This window comes from Alosa alosa, chromosome 5 (genome assembly GCF_017589495.1).
Source record: "Alosa alosa isolate M-15738 ecotype Scorff River chromosome 5, AALO_Geno_1.1, whole genome shotgun sequence".
Lineage (NCBI taxonomy): Eukaryota > Metazoa > Chordata > Actinopteri > Clupeiformes > Clupeidae > Alosa > Alosa alosa.
This window is the reverse complement of record NC_063193.1, coordinates 28,047,120-28,074,619: the sequence shown is the minus strand read 5'-3', so window position 1 is coordinate 28,074,619 and position 27,500 is coordinate 28,047,120. Positions and strand designations below refer to the sequence as shown.

The 27,500-nt window shown below is 42.8% G+C and overlaps 4 protein-coding genes across 4 annotated transcripts in view; 2 read left to right on the top strand and 2 right to left on the bottom strand.

The window, feature by feature from the left end:
• Positions 1–7,877, top strand: part of si:dkey-178e17.1 (tricarboxylate transport protein B, mitochondrial) — a 20,770-nt gene extending 12,893 nt beyond the window's left edge. The window contains exons 4-9 of the mRNA XM_048244478.1: positions 4,113–4,251; positions 4,457–4,541; positions 5,550–5,654; positions 6,096–6,211; positions 6,448–6,521; positions 6,668–7,877. Of these exons, the coding sequence (XP_048100435.1) occupies positions 4,113–4,251; positions 4,457–4,541; positions 5,550–5,654; positions 6,096–6,211; positions 6,448–6,521; positions 6,668–6,782 (634 nt within the window). The 3' untranslated portion in view covers positions 6,783–7,877. The remainder of the gene's footprint in view (positions 1–4,112; positions 4,252–4,456; positions 4,542–5,549; positions 5,655–6,095; positions 6,212–6,447; positions 6,522–6,667) is intronic.
• A 6,065-nt stretch (positions 7,878–13,942) lies between these two features.
• On the bottom strand, positions 13,943–20,590 carry LOC125295175 (E3 ubiquitin-protein ligase TRIM47-like). Its single transcript, XM_048244395.1, has 6 exons — positions 19,759–20,590; positions 17,368–17,463; positions 17,019–17,222; positions 16,771–16,927; positions 14,319–14,367; positions 13,943–14,031 (listed from the first exon to the last, which is right to left on the bottom strand). The coding sequence occupies exons 1-6, from the start codon at positions 20,344–20,346 to the stop codon at positions 14,022–14,024; spliced, it is 1,104 nt and encodes a 367-aa protein (XP_048100352.1). The 5' UTR covers positions 20,347–20,590; the 3' UTR covers positions 13,943–14,021.
• Positions 20,591–20,684: 94 nt separating this feature from the next.
• LOC125295174 (E3 ubiquitin-protein ligase TRIM47-like) lies at positions 20,685–24,793 on the bottom strand. Its single transcript, XM_048244394.1, has 6 exons — positions 23,802–24,793; positions 23,463–23,558; positions 22,699–22,932; positions 22,145–22,298; positions 21,862–21,921; positions 20,685–21,590 (listed from the first exon to the last, which is right to left on the bottom strand). Exons 1-6 carry the CDS (start codon positions 24,387–24,389, stop codon positions 21,472–21,474), a joined length of 1,251 nt encoding a protein of 416 aa, XP_048100351.1. The 5' UTR covers positions 24,390–24,793; the 3' UTR covers positions 20,685–21,471.
• Positions 24,794–26,099: 1,306 nt separating this feature from the next.
• si:dkey-178e17.3 (somatomedin-B and thrombospondin type-1 domain-containing protein) overlaps positions 26,100–27,500 on the top strand; it is a 26,405-nt gene continuing 25,004 nt past the window's right edge. Inside the window, 1 exon segment of the mRNA XM_048242454.1 lies at positions 26,100–26,969. Coding sequence (XP_048098411.1) covers positions 26,720–26,969 — 250 coding nt within the window. The 5' untranslated portion in view covers positions 26,100–26,719.

The following is a 27,500-nucleotide window of genomic DNA, read 5'->3' as shown; positions in this document are numbered from 1 at the left end:
CCCAAGCAAGTCCAAGTCAAGTCTTACCAAGGACAAGTCGAGTCCAAATCCAAGTCCTTATTTTTTTCGAGTCCTAAACAAGTCACTGTTGTATTATGCAACCACATATTAATATGTCGTCAATCATGCTTATTCACTGTCTCCCCCTGAATTACGGTAGATAAGTGACCAAAAGCATTTTTGCCTCCTTGCATGCATTGTCTTAGTCTGGCAGCGCCCCCACTAGCTTATCTTAGCATAGCGAATGGAATCTCTCGTCGATGGATGGCATGTTGTTGTATGCAGTAAAAGTGAGCCAATAATAATAAAAAAAAAATTACTTGTTGCCTGGTAGACACAACGAGTACAAATGGCAATGCAGATTAAGACGAGGCGATTTCCTAGACACATATATTGACTTGGGACTATATTGGGGCGAAGCACAGGTGAAGCACTGCTACTTGGGTGCAGAGATATCACGCAAAACACATGAGTACCTTGTCTCACTTGCCACAGCACGGACAATCTCGGACAATCTCTGTATCTCTGCAATTAGCAGTGCTTCACCTAAAATGAGTCTGTTCCAGCCATAAATTCCATGCAAGTAATACAGCCCCTACAAGATGCTTGGTGATTCTGACCTTTTGACGATCGAAACTATCTCAGCAACAGAGACATGAAACTGCCCCAACTGGTCCCTGACATGGCCAGAACTTCAGTGCATTCTCCTCCCAGCACTTTGGGATGCCTGGAGCCATAGTGCTCAATGTCCCCAAATATGTTGCTGGCTGCACTGCATTCTAAGCCGTTAAGTATAGTAAGTATATATACTTTTTTGATCCCGTGAGGGAAATTTGGTCTCTACATTTAACCCAATCGGTGAATTAGTGAAACACAAACAGCACACAGTGAGGTGAAGCACACACTAATCCCGGCGCAGTGAGCTGCCTGCTACAATGGCGGCGCTCGGGGAGCAGTATAAGTATAAGTATATAAGTACATGTATAGTATAAGTATATATACTCTTTTGATCTCAGGAGGGAAATTTGGTCTCTGCATTTATCCCAATCCGTGAATTAGTGAAACACACACAGCACACAGTGAACACACAGTAAGGGTGAAGCACACACTAACCCGGAGCAGTGAACTGCCTGCTACAGCGGCGCTCGGGGAGCAGTGAGACGTTAGGTGCCTTGCTCAAGTGTGTGTGTGTGTGTGTGTGTGTGTGTATGTGTGTGTGTGTTTTGTGTGTGTGTGTGTGTGTGTGCATGCATGCGTGCGTGTGTGCGATGCGTGTCTCAGCACAGCTCAGGTCGTCTCGTCTTTGCGTTGGCACTGGGTTTAGATGTTCTCTGAGAAACATCACTTCATTTCCCTACTGTTGCCCTCAGGGCAGCGCCACACAGCACTCTACACAGGGTGACCAGAGAGAGGGAGGGAGCGAGGGACACAGAGAAGGAGAAGGAGGGAGGGAGGGAGGGAGGGAGGGACACAGAGAAGGAAAGGGAGGGGTGTATGAAAGCAAGAGTAAGAAAGGACAGAGAAGGAGGGATAGAGAGTGCCACACTAATACATTTTACTAGCTAGAGAGAGAGGGAGAGAAAGAGAGAGAGAAAAGGGAGTCACACTAATGTATTTCACTGGCCAGAGTGGGAGGGAGAGAGAGAGAGAGAGAGAGAGAGAGAGTCGTGTATTTGATTGGCCAAGGGAGAGGGAGAGGGGGGGTCACACTAATGTATTTGACTGGCCATCTCTCCTGTCTCTTTGGCGCTGCTTTCTGCCTTGTCATGCCATTACAGCTGAAGATAAATAACCCATAGTGTGTGTGTGTGTGTGTGTGTGTGTGTGTGTGTGTGTGTGTGTGTGTGTGTGTGTGTCTGTCGTGTGTATGTGTATCATTGGTTGTGTGTATGTGATAGAGAGAGACAGGTATTCTAAACAGAAAGATAGAGTGTGTGAGGAAAAAGATGAGCAGAGGAGAGAACAGTAGCTAAACGTGTGTTTTTCTTCATCACGGGTACAGGCAGACATGACACAAGGAGACTGGCACTTCATCAGCCCTGTCCTCCAACCACCCCACCCCCCTCTCCTCCATCCCCCCTCCATCCAACCGCTCCTCCCTGTCCTCTGTCTGATCAATCTCCGCCCTCCTTACAGCCACCTCCTTTTCCTAGCGATCCCTCCATCTCTTCACCCTCCATCACCATTCCTCCACCCATCATGCCACTCCTCCATCTTTCCACTTCAATTCATTTAAATTCAATTAAACTCAAAGTGCTTTAATGGCACGGACAGCAATTGGGCAATACTGCCAATGCAGTCATGAGACCAAGAGACAGACATAAAATGCAGAAGAAACATAGAGATTGCCGATGTAAAGACAATATTCATACATCAAATAGCAAAAATGAGATCGCTCTACCGCACAGGTACCTGAGCGAATCTGAGGATGCTGTATGCGAAAGGCGTTGTTTGCTCTGAATAAAATCGAGTAAAAGTCAACAGTGTGTTGTAGAGTGATTTAGGTATGTTTGCTATTTAGGTATGTTCCTGCAATCTACCTGCACCTAACCAGGCTGTGTGTGGATCTTGGTTTGATTTAGAATATTCATACATTGTTTACTGTATGTATACTGTAGAGAAACATTAAATGTTTACGTGTAGTTGGACTATCCCTCAGCGTCCCTGAGGTCACCATACAATGAATTATGTTATATTAAATATGCTAACAACCAGCTGAGGGTCTGTGAGTCAGCTGAGGGATATCTTCTGCATTTATATGTACATCCCTCTCCTGAGAGGAAAGACATTTAATTTTTCACATTCTCATCAAGGTGGTCACTGGTCAGTGTGTGAGTAATCGGTTTTGGTCACTGGTCAGTGTGTGAGTAATCGGTCATCAAGGTGGTCACTGGTCAGTGTGTGAGCAATCGGTTTTGGTCACTGGTCAGTGTGTGAGTAATCGGTCATCAAGGTGGTCACTGGTCAGTGTGTGAGCAATCGGTTTTGGTCACTGGTCAGTGTGTGAGCAATCGTTTTGGTCACTGGTCAGTGTGTGAGTAATCATCCATCCATCTGGTCACTGGTCAGTGTGTGAGTAATCCATTTCTTTCCAGTCTCTCCCATCCCTCCTCTGTAGTCCTCTGATCTGCCCTGTCCCTTCTCTCCATCCATCCACCCATCTCTCCATCTCTCTCCATCTCTCTCCATCTCTCCCTGTAGTCCTCTATTCTACCCTGTCCCTCTCTCTCCATCTCTCCATCTCTCCATCCCTCCCTGTAGTCCTCTATTCTATCCTTTTCCTTTTTTTTCATCCCACAATTGGATTTCGTGCTAAAAATAGCCCCCCACTCCCCTGATGGCCTCTTCTGTCTCTCCAGAGACTGATGGCAGAGAGACTCTGCAGCATAAAAATAAATAAATAAATAAGTAAATAACCGAATAAATATTCATCGGTAAATAATGAAAGAAATACAAAAATAATAATAAATAATAAATAATTAACCGCAAACAAACCAGGCGAACTTCCTGAGACCTGCTGCTGCTGCAACTGTATGGAACCCCAGGAGGTGCCATGGTAGCGGTTGTCATGACACCTCAGGGCCTGCACAGGAAGAGGAAGTTGTTTTTCTTTTTCATGTTGGCTGCTGGAGTGTTTTGATGGGAAGTCGAATTCTGCAGTTTGGGTCGATTCTGCCACTGACATCCGGGAATAAGAAGGCATTTATTGCCTCTGGCCTGTGTGTGTGTCCTGTGTGTCTAGTAGTGTATAAGGATGTGTGTGTGTGTGTGTGTGTGTGTGTGTGTGTGTGTGTGTGTGAGTGTGTGCATGTGTATGTGAATGCTTGTTGGTTTGTGTGGGAGAGAGAATGCTGGTATTTTTAGTGAATTGCTGTGTTGAATTGCTATGTGTGGTATTTATGTGTGCGGGTTCAGTGGTTGTAGTTGTGTGTGTGTGTCTGTGTGTGTGTGTGTGTGTGTGAATGCGTGTGTGTGGGTGTTTATGTGTAATGAATGTTTATGTCGCTATGTTTGGCATTTTTATGTGTTTATGTGGTAATAAACATCAACATAATGATCTGCTCTGACCTGCATTTTGCGTGTGTTTGTGTGTGTGTGTGTCTGTGTAATAGATTTGGCGTGTTTGAGTTCCTCAGTAATCAGATGCGTGATGAGTCAGGGCGTCTGGACAGTGGGCGGGGGCTGATGTGTGGCATGGGGGCAGGTATCATGGAGGCAGTGCTGATCGTCTGCCCAATGGAGACCATCAAGGTACGCTAGGGGGTCAGAGGTCACGGAGAGTCCTCTCACCCTCTTTTGACCTTTTTCTATCATTGTTTTTTTCTCATCATATCCACTTAATTTCAGTTCAGTTCTGTTCAATTAAATTCATTTAGCTCTATCGACATTCCAGATAGACTGATGTAACCAACAGAATCCAACATGTTCTCACCTGTCTCTCCCCTTGTTTCTCCAGGTTAAATTCATTCATGATCAGTCATCAGCCAACCCTAAGTACCATGGTTTCTTCCACGGGGTGCGGGAGATCATCAGGACCCAAGGTAAATAGAGTCTCAATCCACATGTCTTTATCTCCCTCTGGTGGACATCTGGTGGCACCCAATGTGCTAAAAGTCCAACTGTAGTCCAGTGGGGGTGGTGTCGGTCATTCTTGTGCATGTGTTTAATCTGTTCCTGCTATTGACTTCCTGCCTTACTGAGTGAAGCCAAAGTCCTTTTAGGCAAGTCCCTTCACTCGGTGGCCATATTGCAACGCATTTTGGGCACTTATCGGGCATCTATTTGGGCAGAACTGCGCGTGTGCAAGGCTTCACGACACCAACCTTGCTCCAGCGGCGAGATCACAATGATTGGCACATCACATGATTGGCACAATGTATTCACATGTTGACTTTTTTTGCCGCGCAAGGGGCTTGATATGTGTAGACAACTGCCATATCGCCGTTACAAACTAACCCCATGCCTTTCTATGGAGGATTTTTTGAGTGCTGTGTCTTTAGTCTCTGTCATTAGAAAGTATCTGGTGAATCCACCAGGGTTTCTCCTCACACAGCTGAAGACAGCAGAGCAGAGTTTGCTAATTGGGCCTCACTGTGCAGCTGTTGTAATGAATAGACATGAATTCATTGTGAATCAGATTGGAGTGCTGAGCTTCAAACAGAGCAGATCTGTAAAGCTTTTTGCATTTAGTGGTAGTTCTGATGTCTTTTACGTAATTCCTTAAGTAATAATCACTCTGCAATGGGCCATAAAAGCAAAGCACGTCTGATTTGATTACGGTTCATCAAATCCTGAGAAAATACTACTTTATATAGGATGGAAAGCATAGGTGCATGCAACATCAGGTTTGCCATAGCATCCGTTTAAGAATGTTATCTGTTTGGTATTCTTCTTGACCAACTGAGCCAGGACTCTGGCATCTTCAGGTGTAACTGAGGCTGCCTCATCTGAGGCCGCTGGGCAGCTGCACAGCTGATTACAGCTGAGGGAGTTTATGTGGCTCTGTGCCCTCACGTCACCATGGTTACTGATTGTTCTTTCTCTGCCAGGTATCCGAGGAACATACCAAGGTCTCACGGCAACTGTCCTCAAGCAGGGCTCTAATCAGGCCATACGATTCTACGTCATGACATTACTTAAGAACTGGTACAAAGGTGCGTGTCTGTGTTTGAGTATATACATGTGTGTGTGCCTGTGTGTATGTAAGTGTGTGTGTGTGTGTGTGTGTGTGTGTGTGTGTGTGTGTGTGTGTGTGTTAATCACAGTGCTCTGAGTGTTCTGTATTGTCACTCAGAGGGATTCTGAAGGAGATGTGAGTGCTTCCTTGATTTTGTATCATGTTTGCCATGTCCATTGTAAACACTGCCCTCTGCTGAGCAGTACTGTAAGTGTGCAGTGGAGATAAGATTGCAGTGACAAAAAAAAAAAAAATGAGATCACTTGATTACTGTCATAACTAAGGGAACACATGTTCCTATCAGTTATAGTTCAAGAGACTCATTTCATATAATTTACCCATTATATGTCAGATTTATTATAGCAACACTATATGATTTACATGTAGGCCTATGCAATTATATTATTCTGTTTCCTAGGTGACGACCCAAACAAAGCCATGAACCCCGTGATAACAGGCACGTTTGGGGCAATCGCCGGGGCTGCCAGTGTGTTTGGGAACACACCTCTCGATGTGATCAAGACCAGGATGCAGGTATGAAACAGCATTACACCACTGGCCATTCTCTTGAGTTCCTCATACACCAGATATATCCGTCTCTAAATAATCACATCATGGTAATTTACATCAATATACTGTACTAGGCATTAGTTCTACATGAACCTTCCTTAGAGCAGCAGTTCTGTAGGCTGTAGCTTTATACTGAATGTCCAGGCCTGTCCTGTCCCAGGGTCTGTTTATTCTCATCTTAATGCTGTTTCCTCTTACAGGGTCTAGAGGCTCATAAATATAAAAACACCCTGGACTGTGCCATGCAGATTATGAGACATGAGGGACCCGCAGCGTAAGTGTGTGTGTTTGTGTGTGTGTGTAATTTCAAACTGTACCGATAAACTAGTGTTTGATGAACTTGTGCTGTACTAGAAATACTTCAACCAACATTCTCTTTCTCTTTCCCCCTCGTTTTCCTTTATTCTCTGTCTTCATCAGTTTCTATAAGGGCACGGTTCCTCGGCTTGGTCGAGTATGTCTGGACGTGGCCATAGTCTTCATAATCTACGAGGAGGTGGTCAAGGTCCTCAACAAAGTGTGGAAGACTGAGTAGTGAGGAGAGAGAGAAGAGGATAGAAGAGGCTCGTCATCTTGGCAAGTTTGAAGGGATGTCATCACTGTGCTAAAGGATTCTAGAAGATTCTCCGCCTCAACAATGGAGGAATATCAGCACTGTTGGCATAGAAACCATCTGTCAACACCATGCCACAAAATTCCATGACTCAAATGACCCCTTCTCATTGGTGCATTTTCAGTGAGGCATTTTCATACATGAATGTCCATTGGTCCATCCTCTTGTACTGTACATGTAAACACATCTCTTAGTGCCTATTGGTCCTTTCTCTGTGTTGTGCATTTTAAGGATAACTGGTTGTGGTCCTGATGGTGTTACTATGATAATGTGATGTCAGCTGTGTAACTTGTGCCATGTTTGCCCAGTGGCTGTAGCCTACATGTTTGTTTTACTTTTAGCGGACCACACTAATGTCACTTTAAAAGTCTAAAAAACGCACAGACAAACATTTTAGTGGATGTTTCTTAGAAAGTGATTGTAAAAACTAGCAGAGAAGACATAACAAAGAGAGCATATATTTAGCATATTTATTTATGATTGATAAAGAACACTCAGAAATACAAATAATTATTCCTTCTTACACAATGTGTTCAGGCATGCCAAAGGCCTCCATAGGGGCCCTCAAGAGAATCACTTGTGATCCTTTTACATTCATGGGGGGTTTTGGTTATCATTGATGCCCTTGTTTACATTGTTATGTGATATCTTTAAAAACAGATTTGTTTTGTTTTTATTAAACTATATTTTGTATTGATTTTTAGCAATTCCTTAAATGTTCCACATGTGCCTGATTTAAGTTTGAAATGTAACTAAAAACCTAATTTATCTTTTTACCCAATTGATTTATTTTTTAACCATGTGAGTGTCAACAGTGTGTGTGTGTGTGTGTGTGTGTGTGTGTGTGTGTGTGTGTGGTGTGGGAGACCGAGAGAGTGTGTGTGTGTGTTGGGCTGTGTGTCCTAATCTGTGCTGGTAAAATTGCCAATATTCTCTTCATGCCACTGTTCTGTTGAGACATGATAGAGCAATTTTATTTTCTTAACTCATCAAATAATAAAATAACAATGCAACACATATTCGTTTTGATTTTGTTCTCTCTCTCTGCTGTAACACTGCAATTTCCCATTGAGGATGAAAAAAGTCATCTCTCTCTCTCTCTCTGTCTGTCTGTGTGTGTGTGTGTGTATGTGTGGCTGTCTGTGCCTACAGTCTGATACCTATGGCTGTGGTCATCCTGCCATAAAAGAGATGAAATGATTTCATCAATCCATTTTACCTATTGGCAAAACATTTAGTAAACAAATGAACATTGTTAGTATGTATACATGTATGTATTCATGCATGTACAATTTATGTATGTATGTGCCTAGGTTGATGGTTGGTTGGCCAAGGTTTTTATGGCTATGGTTCAGTCCACATCAACGGGACGGACCAACCTTGACCATGCCTGGGCTGGTTAAGAGTATTTTGGGTATTGGATATTTCAATGTGGTAATATGGTGGCAGCATGGAGGGGAGTGTCTCCAGGACGCTGGTTTCACTGTTAAGCCTTCATGAGGTGTCGTGGGCCTAACTTAATGAAACATCGGTGAATGAGGGTGCCCACTTGATAACCCCAATGACATGCCGCATACTATATACTGCTGTTGGATGGGCCATTTGTATTGTGTTTGTGACCATTTGTTGGCGGATTTGTGGGTAGTGTGCTTTTTTAAAGTTAAACTTGAGCAGGGGCTTCTGAATGTGTTTTTACCTTGGATTTTGGCAAAAGCGATTTTAACATCTAATCCTGTGTATTAATGTAATGCTGAAGCTAGCGTAGGCTAGTGACTGCTGTGAATAGGGCAGCTGGCAACTAGGGAAAGACCTTGTGACACCACAGAAAGACGGCTGACAGGAGGAAATAGACCCCGTCGGGGCTACAATGGGTTAGCAGCTCATTGTGGCAGTAGCCCAGGCTTCACTAAGCTATGGGCTGCACCCTACTAAGCTACAGTACGACATTATGAAAAAATACCCCTAGAGTCAGCGAGCAGGGGCGAAGATGACTCACTTGTGATAGACATGGTTACTGACCGCGGAACTTAATTTGATTACTTGCAGTAAGGAAAACATGTTTGTGGAAGCCACTAGTTCAGAGAAAACTGAGAAAAAGCTGCAGATGTGTGTGTGTGTGGTTGGCAGAAGGTTACAAGTCTAAAGGGCCTGGAAAATTCATCAAGGGAAAAGAAGTGCTTTTGGTAGAGGGAACACAGGGTCCCCGTGATTGATAGCTATTTTTAAGAAGTGCATCAAGTCAGTCGGTTGAAGTTCAGCGACAGGAAGAAACCCACAGTTCGCAGGACATCAGCACCCCTGTTGTTGAGGAAAGTTCTAGCACTGAGGCAGAAAGAGAGGCCAGTCAGCCAAGGAGGGAGAATATTAATGGTCATTTGCCTGGGGTTAGATGGCCAGGCTTGAAAGCAGAATGTAGAATGTGGGAAGATGTTAATAGTGATTTGGTCAGCATCCTGGGTCAGCTCAAGGGGACGGCTGAAAGCAAATTAGAGAAAATGGGAGACATTATTTATAGCTATGGTAAGGAAAGATTTGACTATTGAGATAAGGACAAAACGGCAACATGAGGTAGTCAAATCTAGGCGCCAGCAGGAGATAGATAAACTTATCAAGGAGAGGAGGCAGCTTAAGAAGCAGTGGAGAAAAGCTACAGATGATGAGAAGGAAGGTATTGACTGTCTACAGGCAGATGTGAGGGAGGGTTGGCAGTGCTAAGAAGAGCTGAAAAATATTAGGAAAAATAGTAAGAAGAAATCATAAGCTTGACTAGCATTCTATAAAGACCCATTTAAGTTTGTTAAGTCTTTATTCGTAATGCAGAAGAGTGGCAGTCTTTTGGAACCTAAGCAGAAGCTTGAGGAGTATTTAGAGGGAGTGCACAAAGATAGGGAGCAGTTCAGAGAGATGGTACTTCCTGCTGATATCCCACCTATTGGTGAATTAAGTAGCCAATGCGACGATAGTCCACCAAGGTGGAAAGAGGTGCAAGAAGTAATAAACGCAAGTAAGGGCCTCTTCAGCCCCGGGACCTAATGGAGTGCCCCTACCGGTTGTATAAGAGTGCACCAGATGTTTTAAGATTTCTATGGCAATTAATGAAGATAGTTTGAAAAAAAGCAGAGTATTCCCAAGGCTTGGCGGAGGGCTGGGGGAATATTTATTCCCAAAGAAAAGGAAAGGTGGAGATTAATCAATTTAGGCCAATTAGTCTACTGAATGTTGAAGGGAAGGTTTTCTTCAGTGTGGTGGCACGGAGACTGACAAATTACCTTGAAAGGAATAAATTAATTGATACCACGGTGCAAAAAAGCTGGAATTCCTGGCTTCTCCGGTGCTTAGAGCATACCAGCATGATTTGGCATCAAATTCAATTAGCAAAGCGCGGAGAAGAGAGACCTGCATGTTCTTGGATTTGGCTAATGCTTTTGGGTCTGTGCCGCATAGTCTGTTGGGGGAGGCCTTTGATTATTTCAGAATCCTCGGTAGTATTAAAAGCCCAGTAAAAGCATACTTCTGGATATTCAATTATGTTTTACTACAGCTGATTACACCACAGGGTGGCAACAACCGAGATAGGAATCATGCATGGATGTACCATCTCCCACTTGCTTTTTACAATGGCAATGGAGGTCATCATTAGGGCCTCAAAATGGGTAGTGGGTGGGGAGAAGTTGCAGGAGGGCCACGCCTCCCCGATTAGGGCTTTCATGGACTACATGACAACCTTGACGCCAACCGCTCCATGCACCAACAGGTTGCTGGATAAGTTAAATAGCAATCTGCAATGGGCCAGAATGAAGGTAAAGCCAAGTAAGTCTAGGAGTCTCAATTGTTAAAGGAAGGTAATAGATAAGAAGCTCTATAAATAAAGAGAAACCAGTGAAGAGTCTGGGAAGGTGGTATGATGCAAGCCTTAGTGATAAATCACAGGTTGAAGACTTGAGACAGGTCACTAGGCAAGGTATTGCAAAACTGGACAAGTCAGGGCTGCCAGGTAAGCCTGCTGTGGTGTTTGCAGTTTGGTTTATTGCCCCGGCTAATGTGGCCATTGACAGTTTATGAAGTTCCTCTGTCAAAGGTAGAGAGGTTGGAAAAAATGATCAACCCTTTGTCAGAAAATGGCTCGAGTCCCACGCTGCTTAAGCAGTGTAGCCTTGTATGGGAAGGGCATTGTAGAGTTGCCAATATCTAGTCTGACAGAGGAATTTAATGTGCTAAGGCTAGATTGGAAATGACTCTTACTCAGTCCAAGGACCCATTGGTGAGGAAAGTTGCACCCACAGTTAATGCAGAAGGAGGAAGTGGAACCCAGAGCAGGCAGTTAAGCAAGCCTTAATCAGCATTGAAGCTATTAGGAATATAATGGGCCATGTGCAGCATCGGGGGGGGGTCTAGGGTGGGCATGAGTAAAACCCCAGGAGTAAGGCTTCTGCAGGAGAAAAGAGGAAAATGGTAGTGGAGGAAATGCATAGACAGGAGGAGGCTGTAAGATGTACCAAGGCAGTGTCGCAGCAAAAAAACAAGGGCAGTGGGTGAACTGGGAAGGGGAAAAAAAAGACGATTAAATGGAAAGATCTATGGGGCATTGAAGCTGGTAAGATCAGATTTATGTTAGGTGCTACATATGATGTGCCCCATCTCCCAAGAATTTAAGTCAATGGTTTGGTGAGGATGATAAATGCATACTTTGCTCGTAGGTGGGCAGTCTCCACCATATCCCATCAGGGTGCAAGGTAAGTCTCACCCAGGGCGGCATACGCATGCCATAACCAGGTATTGAAAGGTGTGGCAGCTGCAATAGAGGATAAAGGCTGCTCATCCAGCTACACTGGCTACCATGGCGTGCGCATCAAATTCAAGTCTCCTAACGCTGCCTACAAAGTAGTCTCCTGGTCTGCTCCCACCTACTTGAATGCCCCCTCTTACAGACTTACACTACCTCCCAGACCGCCAAGCGCCCTCTGATCTAATCCACGCCTAGCTCTACCACCGCACGCCAAGCCAATCCAAACTTTTTCTCATCTGTTGTTCCTCACAGGAACACACTGCCAGTTCCTACAAGGGCAGGGACATCCTTTTCCACTTTCAAAAAAACTCCTGAAGACCCAGCTCTTTAGAGAACATCTACTCATAGCAACACTTACAACAAGTCTTTTACTGATCCTAGCACTCACCAGCCGCTTTAAACTGACAAGTAACTGCTAAAAAACAGCACTCACCGACGACTTATTCTTACTGTACTCTAATGTTTTTTTAAACTGTCCTAAAATTGTGAGAATTGTTCTAAAACTTACTGTTTACCATGTTGTTAGTCGCTTTGGTTAAAAAGCGTCAGCCAAATGTAATGTAATGTAATGTAATGTAATGTAAAAGGAGAGAAGTCAATTCATTAGCAGCTAGTAAAGGGGTAAGGCAAATTAACTTTGTGCGCCAGGGGATAAACCTTGTTCCAAGGCCAGGTGTAAACCGCCAGTTGAAAATGGGCTGGCTGGGAAATGAAGGTTGATCTTGCCCAGCAGATGGCGGTACTTCCACATATAGTGAGTACTAAACTACGACCCGACGTAATTCTATGGTCGGATTCAGAGAAGATAGTTTACTTCATTGAACTCACTGTTCCTTGGGAAGACAGAGTGGAAGTGGCCAATGAGCTGAAGAGAGTTGGAGTGCACGATTAAGGCCTATTGAAATCGGTGCACGCGTGGGTTTGTGGCCAGATCTGCTATTGGCTTGCTGTCTGAATTGGGCATTTGTGAAGTGAAGTCTAAGGCAGGTGGTTAGTAACATGTCTTTAGCAGCAGAACAGACGGCGAATGGTTGTGGGTAAGGAGAAGTTACCCTTCCTGGGGTGCAAGCTAAAGTAAGCTAACTGGCTCATTTGTTTTGTGTTTGTGATGGACTGTGCCTAGGTTGATGGTACTTGGCTAAGGTTTTATGGTTTATGGTTCAGTCCGCATCAACGGACGGACCCACCTAATAACTTAGACCATGCCTAGGTTGGTTAAGGGTATTTGGATGTTTGTTGTGGTAATATGGTGGCAGCATGGGGCGTAAGCTAACTGGCTAATTTGTTTTGTGTTTGCGATGGGGCCTAAGCTAACTGGCTAAGCTAACTGGCTAATTTGTTTTGTGTAACTTCTTTTGTTTGTGATGGGCTGTGCCTAGGTTGATGGTTGGTTGGCCAAGGTTTTTATGGCTATGGTTCTGTCCACATCAACGGACGGACCAACCTAGTAACCTTGACCATGCCTGGGCTGGTTAAGAGTATTTTGGGTATTGGATATTTCAATGTGGTAATATGGTGGCAGCATGGAGGGGAGTGTCTCCAGGACGCTGGTTTCACTGTTAAGCCTTCATGAGGTGTCGTGGGCCTAACTTAACGAAACATCGGTGAATGAGGGTACCCACTTGATAACCCCAATGACATGCCGCATACTATATACTGCTGTTGGATGGGCCATTTGTATTGTGTTTGTGACCATTTGTTGGCGGATTTGTGGGTAGTGTGCTTTTTTTAAAGTTAAACTTGAGCAGGGGCTTCTGAATGTGTTTTTACCTTGGATTTTGGCACAAGGGATTTTAACATCTAATCCTGTGTATTAATGTAATGGTTTTGTTAAAAATATAGGTCCAGATTAGCTCAGAATCTTCACTGTTGACCCATGCATATCTATTACTTGAAATCGGCACCAAAACCCAGGGTAGAGTGTGTGAGTGAATGTGGTCTGGACTCTGTGCAGGAGGGTCATTGTGTCAGAGATGCTGTAGAAGGCCAGAATTCCTGCCCTGTGATCGACATACACACCTATTTTGGCCTCATGTACTACAGGGAGACGAACCTCCTTGTTATTGTGACGAAATAAGCAATGTAACTTAAACACATCCAAACACCAGGACTGATCATTATATCCAAACCCACACTCATTACCCCCTCCTTTCCTGCTGATGCTTTTATACGAGACTGCTATAGCTACACGACCACTCCACTCCACCTCCCAGTAGCAGCATCCAGACACACCCTCTCTACATAGCACCTGAGCCCAGTTATCAAATCTCTCGGGATGATCAGAATATGACTCGGCTAGGAGGTGCAGTGACACCATTTTGCTCTTCTCAGATAGTCTAAGGTGCTTGAATGCTGTGTTGGGATCCAGTGTCAACTTAGAAACATCTGTGAAATGAAGCATAGGAAAAATGTAACATCTGCTTATAATTCATACTAATCATGAACTTAGAATTAAAAAGGTCTATATGACATTTTATCGCCCCAAAATATATTAAATAATATGATTTTGTGGAAAGTAATAATATGATATTCTAATTATAACAAATAATATAAATAAAATTATATCAAACAAAACGTGTTAGAATGGTGGTTTTGTGATTCTAGATTTTTAGCTACATGAGGCCTTTGTGTTCTCAAAAATTTCACTTTTTCCACACTTTTTTCAAACTCACAGTGCAAAAACCCTTGTCTTTGGTACTGGCAAAAGAACCTCCGGATTGACTATGGAAAGAAAAATGGGAAATATTGCCGTTTTGAATAACAGTCTAACTGACAACTCATATAACAACTCAGCTGTGCTCATACGTTTACATACCCTGTACAAACACATGCTAAAATTGACTAAAAAGAAGAATAAAAAATCATCTTTTGGAAATTGATCCTAACGCCTTATTTAAACATAAAATAGGAAAATTCCAAGGACACCAATTTTCTCTGTGAATGAATCATGTATCGTAAATAAATAAATGTTCTTCCTTAAAATACAGGGGCCATAAGTATACATATACCTATGTTAAATTCCCATAGAGGCAGGCAGATTTTCATTTTTAAAGGCCAGTTATTTCATGGATCCAGAATACTATGCATCCTTATTACGTAAGACTTTGGCATGATTGGCATGGTTTTATTTTGGTTAGCCTAATAGCTGGTTTGATTTGCATTGAAAGATGATGATCTTATGGAAAGTATCCCATGTCAATTGTAAGATATGGTGGGTATTGGCCCCCCTGTATTTTAAGGAAGAACATCTCTGAGATGAAACATTTATTTATTTACGATACATTATTCATTCACAAAGAAAATTGGTGTCCTTAAAGGTTGGATTTTTTCACTTTTTTTTATTAAGGCATTAAGATCAATTTCCAAAAGATGATTTTTTATTCCTCTTTTTAGTCAACTTTAGCATGTGTAGGTAGTGTTAATTTCGTCAGAAGAGACGAGAGGAAATATGTTCGTCAACGACCTTTTTTTTCATGACTAAGGCGAGACGATGACTAGACGGCAGTAATGTCCTGAAACACTGACTAAGACTATCTTAAGATGCATTATTGTTGACTAAAAAAACGGGAGACTAAAATGTTTTGCATGAAATAAAAACTAAAATAAAATCTCCCTTCATGTTCGTCTACAAAATGAGAAGACAGAATATCTAGCTGTTATGTTTTCAAAATATTCGAATGAGTTCATCGCAACAGCTTTCCTGTAGGCTAGTTCACGTGCTGCTGCTGCAACCCTGTGGCTGCAACACGAAACTACATGGAACAAGAACACTGGAGATTTTCTGCCAGAGTTAGCAAGCTAACTACCTAAGCCTTATGCCACAATGCTACATACCCAGAAGTTGAAGCTTCTCTCATACAAATTAACATCCCCCAGAATGTCCATAATGAAAATGTTCAGCATGTAATGTCAACTATTCATCTAGTTAGACTGATGATGCAAAGTTTGCTAGCAAGTAAGCTAATATGGAAAGTTAAGTTAGCAAGTTAGCTATGGCTAAGATGGAGAGTCTGTTTGGGGAATGTGTTGTGTTTAAGATATTGCCATCTAGCGGGCGGAGTAAAACTTTATTAGTTTGGCCCTACGACAGTGTTTCTCAAACTTTTCAGTTTCAGGACCACTTAACTAACCCTAGCTAAAAAAAAAAAAAAAAAAAAAAAAAGATTAGACCTACTTCAACAGTAGCCTATAATTAGTCTACACAATAGGCCTACTCACTGAACCACCTTGCTTATTGTCTTTGCACTTTGCTTATTGTGTCAGAGGATTCATACTGTATGATTTAAACTGGCATATCTTACATAGACAGTGTTGCAGAACTGTTTGGATTTACATACAAGTTACATTGCAAACAACTCATCTATATTATATTTTACCATGTCTGCTCACGGACCACTTGGGATAGCTTGCAGACCACCAGTGATCCCCCGGACCACACTTTGAGAAACACTGGTCTACTTAATATGACAGTGGTCCAGTCAAATCTTTACTGTCTATGGTCAAATCCCAGCCGAGCTATAACTGTAGCTCGACTTACCTGTGCATGTAAACATACTGACTGACAAAAAATCAGAATGAGTAATTATAACAGACGAGTAGCCCTGTGGACACACAATATTGTTGGAAAATTGAGATGTGTGAAACACTATTTGACTCAAATGGTAATCAGAAATAATTTGTTATAAAAAAAAAACTACTAAAATGTGTTGACTAAAACTGACTAAGACTAAGATACCTTTAGTTTTCTTTTTTTTTGACTAAAACTAGACTAAAATGAAGAGACTTTTAGTCGACTAAAACTTGACTAACAAAAATGATATTTGAATGACTAAATATGACAAAGACTAAAAAGGACATTTCGTCACAAGACTAAGACTAAGACTAAATTAAAAATAGGTGACAAAATTAACACTATGTGTAGGTACAGGGTATGTAAACTTATGATCACAACTGTATACATTAGATCAGTTGTGCTTTGATTTCAGATCAATATATAATATATGAAATATTGCACACACGCACACACACACACACACACACACACACACACACACACACACCTCAGTAATGTTACAGTTAGGGTCAGATTTAAATGCTTTAGATTGTTTTATAGATTCCACCAACCTGTTTCAATAGATGCAATTCCTTTCTCCAGTTTAAAGTCATTAAGTTGATCTCTGAGATGAGACACTGCTCTTTTTATTTTATCAAAGGGATTACCACTGGCATTGGTGATGAGTAGATCCTCGGTTTCATGGTTTATGTAGAGAGACTGGAAATTCTGTCAAATGACCAAGAAATGGCAAAGGCTTCACCTGATATTTTCTCTTAATGAACCTTTGACACCAATGCATCAATTTTCTGCAGGTTACCTTGAGGAAAAATATGTGATCGTCTGTGTGTGAAAGCTGCTCCAGTTCAGCATCGCTCCTCCTCAGATCAGCAATCTCCTGCTCCAGTTGCTTCAGGAGTCCTTCAGCCCGACTCACCTCAGCCTCAGAGCGCCTTCTCTCAATGGAGCGGATCATCTCAGTGAAGATCCTCTCACTGTCCTCCACTGCTATCTGTGCAGAACTCTGAATGCAGTATATAAAACAAACAACAAACAAAATGACCACTCATCCAAGATCAGTCACCCTTTGCATTGCATTGTGTATACAGGGGAAGTTAATTGACATTTACCGATGTATACTTCTCTCCCCTGGTCAGTAGCCTACTCACCTTGAGAGTCTCCAAAGTCGTCTTCACTTCCGGCAACTCCTCCATTCTCACCTGGATTCCTTGCTTGATTTTTTGCCGCATTTCCTGCTCTTGTTTCTATTTAAAAAAAACAACAGAGAATGAATAAATAAATAAATAAATAAATAAAGTGCTGTTAAATGTTCTTTATCTGGATCATGATTACAAAGGAGACATCTTGAGGACCGACACAATGCTCCAGGCTCAGGTCATACCAGCTCTTGTGCATATTTCATCTTCATATTCAGAATATTTAGCCTGGTTAACACCAGACCTCGTTTCAAATCTCAATTGACTTAATTGACTTACGAGTTCCAGGGGCGTAACCAGCAATGAAATTAAACTTAAATTGGCCTATTAAACTATTACCAAATTGTTTCAGAAGTGCAGCACTAAAATATTTCTTGTAAACAAAGGGTTTATATGCAGTTGTTTACTCAATTCCATATCTGTTTAAGCCCGTCACCATCAGCGCAGTCACTGGTTGTGTTGAACATACTGCTCTATCCGTCATCATTTAAAGCCCGCTAAATGCCGGATAAATGATTGTGATTGGTTCCTGGTTCCAAATTTGCTAAAAAGGCTTGTTTTGATTCTCTCAGGATGCTGAATATTCTAAATATTAGGGGGGCTCTAAATTATATACATTTTTATTTTGGTTGGTTCATTCAGTTTAACTGATAATGAGACACACTCTGCTGTTCTTTCAATGAACTTCATACTTTTTACCTCTCTGTAGTGTCTGTGACAAAAGTGGAATGTGAGGCTCATTTAAATTAAAGTTTAAATGCTGATTCATGATATGTTGTTGTATGTTGTTCATGTTTCCCCTTCCTCTTTTCTGAATTTATCCTTCCTCAGGTTTAACAGGTCTACCCTTATTCAACTGTCCTTCCTGTAGCCCAGTACAATGATTAAATAACAGGACATTCAAACAAATCTTAGTTTCTAAAAAGAACCCATATGAAATTGGCTCAAAACATAAATGACATTTCATTCATTGAAACAAACAAAAATTAATCAGATTGTAACTCATTATTGTTACATTTGTATTCTAATTTATTTTATCAAACCAATTGCACCACACCCTTTAGAGAGTGCACTTTGTAGGCCTACTAATGATTAACCCTACTGCCTGGACTATGTGACTACTGATTTCTCTGATATACGGAGCCCCTAAAGGGACACATGCCAAACTTGAGAACTTCCTGGTGAGCATCAGAACTATGAGAACTACTATGAGAAGTTATAAACACCTGAGCACACCATTTCTGCATCCTTCCTGGGCTAGCAGTTAGTTAACAGATCCAGTGATCCCCAGCTCTGGCTCCAGAACCAGTGGCAGGTTTAACTAGAATTGCGGTTCCGAGGAACTGCAAGAGTGGGTTTGATCAGGGGCATGGAACTCGGCCTCATCCAAGGATTCCAACGGTACCTCATTTATGAAAATCGGACATACGGGTCAAAAGTTACATGCACACACCTTCATATACACAGACAGCCCAGCCCAGCCTATTAGACATTGCCAGATGGCTTAGAACTCTGCCAGGTGCAAGCTTAAGCAATTAGAGCTGTGATGTCATAATCGAAATTAGAATCCTGAACATTCCGCCATTCATTTCAATGGGGCCCAAAAACGCTGAAAAACGGGAATAACGCGAAAACGACAAGGACCAGCGACACGAAAGTAACAAGCAAGCTACACCGGTTCGGGCCTGAATTTTTGGAGTTCGAACCGCGTCGATAGCTCAAACGGTCTAGGAGCAGTAGTCGGTAGAAAAAGTGGGTGAACAGGAATAATATATAAGAAAACTTAAGAAGAACAATAGTGGGCTTGCTGGATCAAACCCACTAATAATTACTTAACAATTACTGTTTTGAAATGTGTGCAACTTGTCAGTGTTTAGTGCTTGTAGTGACAACAGTTCATAGCTTTCCCGTCTTGTCAATGTTTCTACACATTAATTAAATCTTGAAGCAAATACTAAACTTACTACTGGCAAACATAAGAGTATCGGAGACTTATTGAATCAATCACTATGTTTTTTTTGTGTAATTCTTCACCAGTGTTCAGTAACATGGTTAATGATGAGTCTGTAGGGAGTGAATGCTTTGTCTGCGCCAAGTGATGAGTCTGTGGTTAGTGATTTCTATTGTTATTCTAAGGTCTCCTTTGCTTCATAGCTTGAATGCTAGTCTTCCTTTGTAAGTTTCTTTGGATAAAAGCATAAATGTAAATGCATAAATGTAAGTGCAAATGATTACCGTAGTCTGTGGTCAGTAATAAGCCTGTGGTTAGAAATGTGTCTGTGGTAAGTGAGTAATGAATCTGTAGTTGTTAATAAAGTGGGATTAGTGCTGAGTGATGAGCACCTGTCTCTCCTCTGCTGCTGAAACCTTGTCGTGGCTCTTGTGTCCTTCCAGCATGCACTGGTAGCAAAGTCCCTGCTGGTCTGTCCAGCAGAACACCTCCGTCAGCCTGTGGTGTCGAGGGCAGATCCTCTTCTTCAGAGACGGCGAGGCCTTGACCAACACGTGCCTCTTCCCTGAGAAGAGTTCGTCATGGCGCCCGATGTGGCTCTCGCAGTAAGACACCAGGCACTCCAGACAGGACTTCGCGGCCTTCAGTTTCCTCCCGGTGCAGATGTCACACTCAACATCTCCAGGTCCAGCATAACAACAATCAGGAAGAGGGGCCACCTGGACATCAGAGGGGTTTCTGAGATTCTCCACCACTTGGGCCAGGAGGACGTTTTTCCTGAGGTCAGGCTTTGACGTGAAGCTTTGTCTGCACTGTGGGCAGCTGTAGACGACTCGGGCGGCTCTCTCGTGGCGCCAGTGGTTCTCAATGCAGCCCATACAGTAGCTGTGACCGCAGGGGACGGTGACGGGATCCCTTAGCAGGTCCAGACAGACTGAGCACATGAAGGACTCTTGACTGGTTAGCTGACCGTCTGCCATTTTCCCCTCTTCCTGAGAACAGACACACGCTCAAACACACAGGAGGTGTCGAAACTGTAAAGGTGACTGATCACTTCCGTCTCTAGAAACACATTCTGAGGTTCTGAGCTTTCAGCTTATCACATACAGGTACAAAGGTTACTCTGTGTGTGTGCATGCATGTGTGAGAGAGAGAGATGGAAAGAGAAACTGTATATCTTAGCATTTTGACTGGAAGAAAAAAAGGAAAATAGAAACACTGGCTGGAAATGGTTGTGTCATTACAGTCATATTATGTAGATGTAACTGATTTATGCCTTTTGGATTAATTCTTATCTATTAATTCATCAGACAAAATATTAGTGATGAGTCATTCAATACATTTATTCTTTTCACAAATCCAGCACAGCAGAGGTGATTGGACACAGCTATGCACAGCTCAGTTGTAGCTCCATGATGTGCGGAGCAGAGAAAGCCAACGCCACTTTAAAAAGCTTAAAACAACTAGCTTCATCTGAACAGGTTGTTCTGTAGTGCTGAATTGTAACTCAATGTAATATTATCCAAATACATTGTTCAACTGAATATACAACGGTCATATCTTTTTTTAATAAGTTGTGCCTTTGGTTTTACTTTTCATACTTACTTATCTTATAAAATAAAAATTTGACATGCAAACCTAGTGGAGTCACCATGCTCCTTTATAAATACAACGGATTATACATCTTATTCTTCCACAACCTCAACAGAAGAGTTATAATGTGCCAGACCAAAATCAAACCCAAACCCAGGGTAGAGTGTGTGAGTGAATGTGGTCTGGACTCTGTGCAGGAGGGTCATTGTGTCAGAGATGCTGTAGAAGGCCAGAGTTCCTGCCTCGTAATCCACATACACTCCTATTCTGCAGCTGGCCACTAGAGGGAGTTTAGTCTCTTTATTATTGTGCCTGAAAGAGGAGGTGGACCTGGAGAGTCTTAGACTCCAGGACTGATCATTATATCCAAACCTGCACTCATTGCCCCCTCCTTTCCTGCTGATGCTCTTGTATGAAACGGCTATGTTAGCCCACTGCCCACTCCACTGAGCCTCCCAGTAGCAGCGTCCAGTTATGCCCTCCATACACAGCACCTGAAGCCACCCGTCAAATCACTCAGGGCCATTGCGGTAGGATGTGGCCACATTAGTGTGTGAAACCATCAAGTTCCCTTTTGAGAGCTGGAGACTGTTACGCACTGTGGCAGGGTCCAGGGTGAATGGATGTAAGTCTGATTTTTAAAAAAGCAAGAAATGAAAGAGAAGTGTGAAATTCCATATTAATTAAAGTAGTGATAATAAGTACTCTCACTGTAACTCACTCGTATGATTGTATATTATTTGATCTCATTATTTTTTATTGAGTATCTGTATGTGGTCTTTGTTGGTGTACTGTAAATGCTTGTATATATGTGTGTGTGTGTGTGTGTGTGCGTGTGTGTCTGTGTGTGTCTGTGTTTGTGTGTGTGTGTGTGTGTGTGTGTGTGTGTGTGTGTCACTCACATTTCAAGAACTCTTCTCTGGTCCGATACTCAGGAAGCAGCACTGTGTGGATGTGCTTGACTGTGGGAAGTGAGAGAGAGAGAGAGAGAGATAGAGGGAGAGAGAGAGAGAGAGAGAGAGAGAGAGAGAGAGATTGGTGTAATCACACACTTACACAAAGGTATTATTCTAATCACCTCACACGGCCTATGATTGTAGCTGGATAAGTGCTGGATATTACACACAAGGCAATGGAAAATATCTTGATGATTTTGAACGTATAATTCAAGCTGTTTGAGCTGACCTGCTTTGGACATCTCCGCCTCCTCCTCTGTCCACTGGTCTTCCAGGCGTCGTTTAAGCATGAACAGGGACTGACCAACTTCCCCAAAGGAGATGTGTGTATTGACACGCATGATGACATCTGTTCCACTCTGCTCATTCAGAAGAGGAAGACTCTGAAGAGTGGAAAGAGAAGTCTGTGTCTATAAATGTGATTACCAGTAATAAAGCTAGCCATAGCCATGCTGGTGAGATGGTGAATGTTTGGCTTCTTCACAACAAGGCATCAGGTAATAGTATAGACAGCTAGGCCTCCTGCCTCTTTTTTTCTACTTTTTCACTTAGATTTATTCATTTTAACTGTCTTAATGTACTTTAAAATATTGTTTTTTTTACTTTCTGTTCGCTTAAAAAGTCTGAGGAAGGGCCGTACGGGCTTGAAACGTTAATAAAGAAAAATAAAAAATAATTAAGCTCTAGAGTGTGCGGATCTTCACTTTGTCTTGTTCGTTTAAAAAGCACATTGTATGAAAAATCTCTGTAAAATTGGCTTACCAAAGGGCACACCACTCTCACCTGGAGGAAATGTATGTGATCATCTGTGTGTGAAAGCTGCTCCAGCTCAGCATCTCTCCTCTTCAGCTCAGAAATCTCCTGCTCCAGTTGCTTCAGGAGTCCTTTAGCCCGACTCACCTCAGCCTTCTCCTGAGCTCTGATCAGCTCTGTCACCTCAGAGTGCCTTCTCTCAATGGAGCGCATCAGATGCTGAAAGCACCGGTCATTGTCTGCCACAGCTGCAGCTGCAGAGCGCTGACATGACAGAGAAAGAAACATACTGTAATGAACCGAGCCTAGCTGGTTCAGGACTTTGAACTCCCATGATGCTGTGTGATGTGTTTATGCAATGTTTATGTTGAAACCATGCAAGTTGCCAATGTTGTATGTCATGTCTGTCGTGTCCATGTTCTACAGCTCTAGTTGGAGTGTTCAGAGCCAGGTTTGGCTGGTGTGTGTTTTGGATGCAGCCTAGGGCAGAGGTTTGGTACTGGGATATAAGGGCCGGGTCTGGCCCAACATGGGGTGTTCATGTGTGTGTTTGAATTGTTGTCAATAAAACTACAGAAAATGATTCTGAGACAAACATCGTGGTTTGTTACAATACGGAGCAAAGGTTTGATTTAAAGCTTAACTCAACTCATGTTACAGTGCCCTCAGAAAACATTAACGTCATGAGTGTGTATTCTGCATTGTAACACACTAATTGGCATTTTGTTATGTAATGATGTTTGCCCATTTTCATGTGCAATTTCCATCTTCTCTGCTAATAACAACATGCTTACCTTCAGAGTCTCCATAGCATTCTTTACTTCCTGAAATTCTTTCTCTCTGTGTTGAAGTCTCTTCCTTGATTTCCTCTGAGTCTCACACAATAGCTTCTGCAGAGAACCATGTACAGTAACAAACCATAACATGACTCAACAGTACCTAGCCTACCATGTAAACAAAACCTGTCAGTTAAGTATGCTATATCTGTGCCTCTAATATTAGCACACACATAATATTGTCATATTATGACAGTTCTGATGTAACTGAGCTAAGTTGTTATGTAAAAAATAATTATATTAATATAGGGCGATGGCATGGTAAATGTACAGAACATATGGCGCTTCAGACCTCACCTGTTTTTCGGTCCTTTCGGCCTCGGCCGGTACTGTTTCATGGCCTCGGTGTTCATCCATGGTGCACAGCAAACAGATAATTTGTTGATCAGTGCAACAGAAAACCTCGAGGAGTTTGTCATGGCGACGACAGATCTTGTTCTGCATACGTCCGGTTGCATTGACGACTTTGTGTTTCCCACCTGGGTTGAGCTCGTTGTGAAGTTTCAGGTGAGTCTCGCAGTAAGAAGCCAAGCAAACGAAACAAGACTTGACGGCTCTACATTTGCTGTCGCCGCACACGTCGCATTCTATGTCACCCACACCCGCGAAACAGTGACCGCGTGGAGATAGGGCCTCTTTCAGTTTCTCCACCAGTTCAGCAATAAGAGTGTTTTTATTGAGAGCTGGCCTGGCAGAAAACGTCTGCCTACATTGGGGGCATTGGGCAGTAGGCCTACCTCCTTGGTCCCCTCTCTGGTCAAAGTAGCCTTTAATGCAGTCAAGACAGTAACTATGTCCACATGGTATTGTTACTGGAATATGAAACAACCCAAGACAGATGGAACAGGAGAAGGAATCCTGGTCGTTTGAAAAAACATTAGCCATTTTTTACATTTCGCACGGCTCGTCTTTCTATAGCGACTGAGGTTTGCACACGACTTGTAGCCTAGTTTACTCCGATAACTTTCGTTCTTTGAACCGAAAGTAAGATAGCATTTAGGCTACTGGAGTGTGAACTTGAAACTTCAGCCTAATCTAGTCTACACTGTAGTCTATTGTCTTAATTCACATGCGTTGGGAAACGGTTGTTGGACACTCTTATTTCACAACAACATTTTAGACAACAGTGTCACCTGCCAATGTAGAGCCAGTTCGAAGCGTAGGTTACTAGGGTATCCTATGTTGACAGGGACAGTTGTCGTCTACTGACGTAGTCCGTCGTCCTATTGGCCTATTACCACATGGGGGCGCCAATCCTATATGACGTGAGGAAAAGTGGTGGCGGCTGTTGTGCAAGACCCTATCTTCATTGAGTCGTTATGAAACGTTCACACTTACTGATAGTTTTTTTTCTTCTCATAGGTCCACTGTCATAATAATAATATTTAACCCTCCTGTTGTCAAATGTGACCGATTGACAATTCTTTTCTCTCAAAAATGTTGTTAACTTATTCTGACTACCATGAGGCTCCTTGACTTTGTTAACACAGGGCATCTGAACGTACAAAACAATTTTGATATTTTTTATAATAATTCGAGTGTTTTATTTAAATTTAGAACACCCATGTGTAATTCCGTTCAAAAATGACCGGCCATTAGAAATGAATGGGTGAGAAAATGGTCAAGGTATAAAATTGAGTCCAGCACATAGTTACTGATCAGATGGACTGTAGCCTATATGTGCTTCTGTACATTAAAACACACACACAAACACACCCTCACTCCCCCTCTTTGTTTTAGCCCACACTGGAACCTTTCCTCAATAGAATCTTTCCCTTTCTGACTTGCATGAGCTCAGGTCAGTGAGGCCTGTAGACCATAAATAGCAAATACAAAACTGTCAATAGAACACAAGTTGATACAAAGGTCTATCCCATGATGATATGTATGTTAGTTACTATGGATTTATAACAAGTTATAATCCAGCAGTCATTTTTGACCGGGAACACAAAACTAGTAAACATAAAACGAGCACAACAGGGTTAAAAGGGGTTTTTCATAAACAAGTCCCTCCTAGTAGCCTATATGGGCTACACGTGCATGATCAAAAATAAGCAAATTTGCAACATGTTCTACCCTAATAGGCTACTGAGAATGAGAGAAGAATGTATCCTCATGAATAGTTATAATGTTGGCTATTGTGCGACCATATTTCCACCGTGTGTGTGTGTGTGTGCGTGCGTGAGTTTTCTACAAAATACTTATTTTTCCTTCGACCCTTTTACGCAATAGCCTCAGTATGTGCGGCGGCTACTGCGTCACTACATCCACTTCTGCCCAGTTGTGCGCGGTTCTACAATCCACCATAAACACGAAACAATCTCATGTCAATGACTACAATGCACCCCAATGGAGCATGGTCCTCTCGAAGCCACTCAAGGGAAACTAATAGTATTATGGTTGGGGTGGAGAGGGGTGGGGTGATTTTTCCCGTGGAGGTCAGAGGAGCGCCAGTTGTCCTTTTCGCTGTCAGCTTTGAATGGAGCGGATGGCGGGGAGGGACGGGGTGTGACAGCCACACACACGGACACTTGTCACCGAATCTCGCTTTCCCTGGACGCCAAAAACGCGACTTCAGTGGCTTCGGAGAAATCACAGTGTCCCTAATTAATTGTATAGGGCACCCCAAGGCGCACTCGAGTTATATCAGGGCTACCAAAACATTTTTGTAACTTTTTTGACACTTTTATTGCTGGTTGATGCATTAGGAGACACGTGAATGACACCGGCTGGGATTGATGGCTATGGTGCGATGGCACAAACTTCGAGCATATAATTACCTAAGGAACGGGCGCTGAGTGAGTAAGGAGACAGGCTCAGTGGCAACAGATGTGTGGACCTCGTCTTAATGACACCCCTGAGCTCTCCAAGGGGCGGTGTTGTTCGCTAGGGTGATACGAAAGCATGAGAGAGAGAAAGACTGAGGGGGATAGAGAGAGAGGAAGAGAGTGAGAGACGCTACGCCTGTCGCTTACTGGAATAACCAGCGCCTCCTCCACTCACCAAAACCAGTTGACAAAAGGGCGCAGCTTGTCCTGATTTTTATATTTCTCTAGGCCTGTGCAAAAAGTTTCGGATTGGATTGAATTCGACAAACAATTTTGTTCCACACCTTTCGAAATTTGTACTTGGTCCAAAGTCTGGTGCGCAACTAGTTCAGGAGCGGGACTTTACAGAAGGTAAATAGTTGTTTTCAGTTAGAGTGGACTTACACCATGAGAGAGGAGCGGTGTTGGTCGGGATGTTCCGGACTAGCCCTCTGCGGACTTCTGGTCTTCCTTCTGGGGATGTCTGTCCAGCCAGCACAGGCTGGATGCGGTGAGAGAGAGTCGCCCAACTGTTGCAGTGGTCGGAACAATGAATGTTTTGAGTACACAAAGCGAAAAACTGTGTGTTATTGTGACACATACTGCCAGAAAACCGGGGACTGCTGCGAAGACTACAAGAGCGTGTGTCAAATATCCGGTGAGTTTTTGCACCTGTTCCGACCTCCGATCATTTCTCCCTACTACAGGTAGCGCCATATCGAATGGCTTTGGTTTGTCATACAAGTATTGAACAACCGCTCAGTTATGGCAGTAATACAATAAGTAAAATAGATATAGATATTTTGGTGTGATTGATGTAGCCTAAACGCAAAGTCTCTTAGTTCTCCCCAAAGGGAGGACAATGACGCATTAGCTAAGCAAACTTGTTCAAATGCGCTGAAAAGATGTACTGTAGCTGTGACGTCGTGATAAGCGTGGTGAGTTTAGGCTGTTGATGACCAGTGGCGTAACTATAGTAGGTGCAGCAAGTGCAGGCGCACCAGGGCCCACCATTGGTTTGTTACGCCACTGTTGATGACCTTCATCTTTCTGGACGGATGTCTAAAGGAACGGGCTGAATTTCACGCATGGCATAGGCCTAATTAAAACGAAAGTCGACTCACACTCTTTAAGGCCAACATTGTTTGCTGGCTATGTGACACTGAGAGGGTGCAAGAGAGTGTGACAT

Excerpts from the sequence above, each read along its gene's own strand:
- LOC125295175 (XM_048244395.1), bottom strand. The coding sequence starts at position 20,346 with ATGGCAGACGGTCAGCTAACCAGTCAAGAGTCCTTCATGTGCTCAGTC. Across the intron at positions 16,928-17,018 it reads ATCACATATTTTTCCTCAAG|AATTTCCAGTCTCTCTACAT; the intron begins GTAACCTGCAGA and ends GTCATTTGACAG. Across the intron at positions 14,368-16,770 it reads AATTGCATCTATTGAAACAG|TCAATCCGGAGGTTCTTTTG; the intron begins GTTGGTGGAATC and ends TTCTTTCCATAG.
- LOC125295174 (XM_048244394.1), bottom strand. The coding sequence starts at position 24,389 with ATGGCTAATGTTTTTTCAAACGACCAGGATTCCTTCTCCTGTTCCATC. Across the intron at positions 23,559-23,801 it reads CCGAAAGGACCGAAAAACAG|AAGCTATTGTGTGAGACTCA; the intron begins GTGAGGTCTGAA and ends GGTTCTCTGCAG. Across the intron at positions 21,591-21,861 it reads CAGAGAAGAGTTCTTGAAAT|ACTTACATCCATTCACCCTG; the intron begins GTGAGTGACACA and ends TTTAAAAATCAG.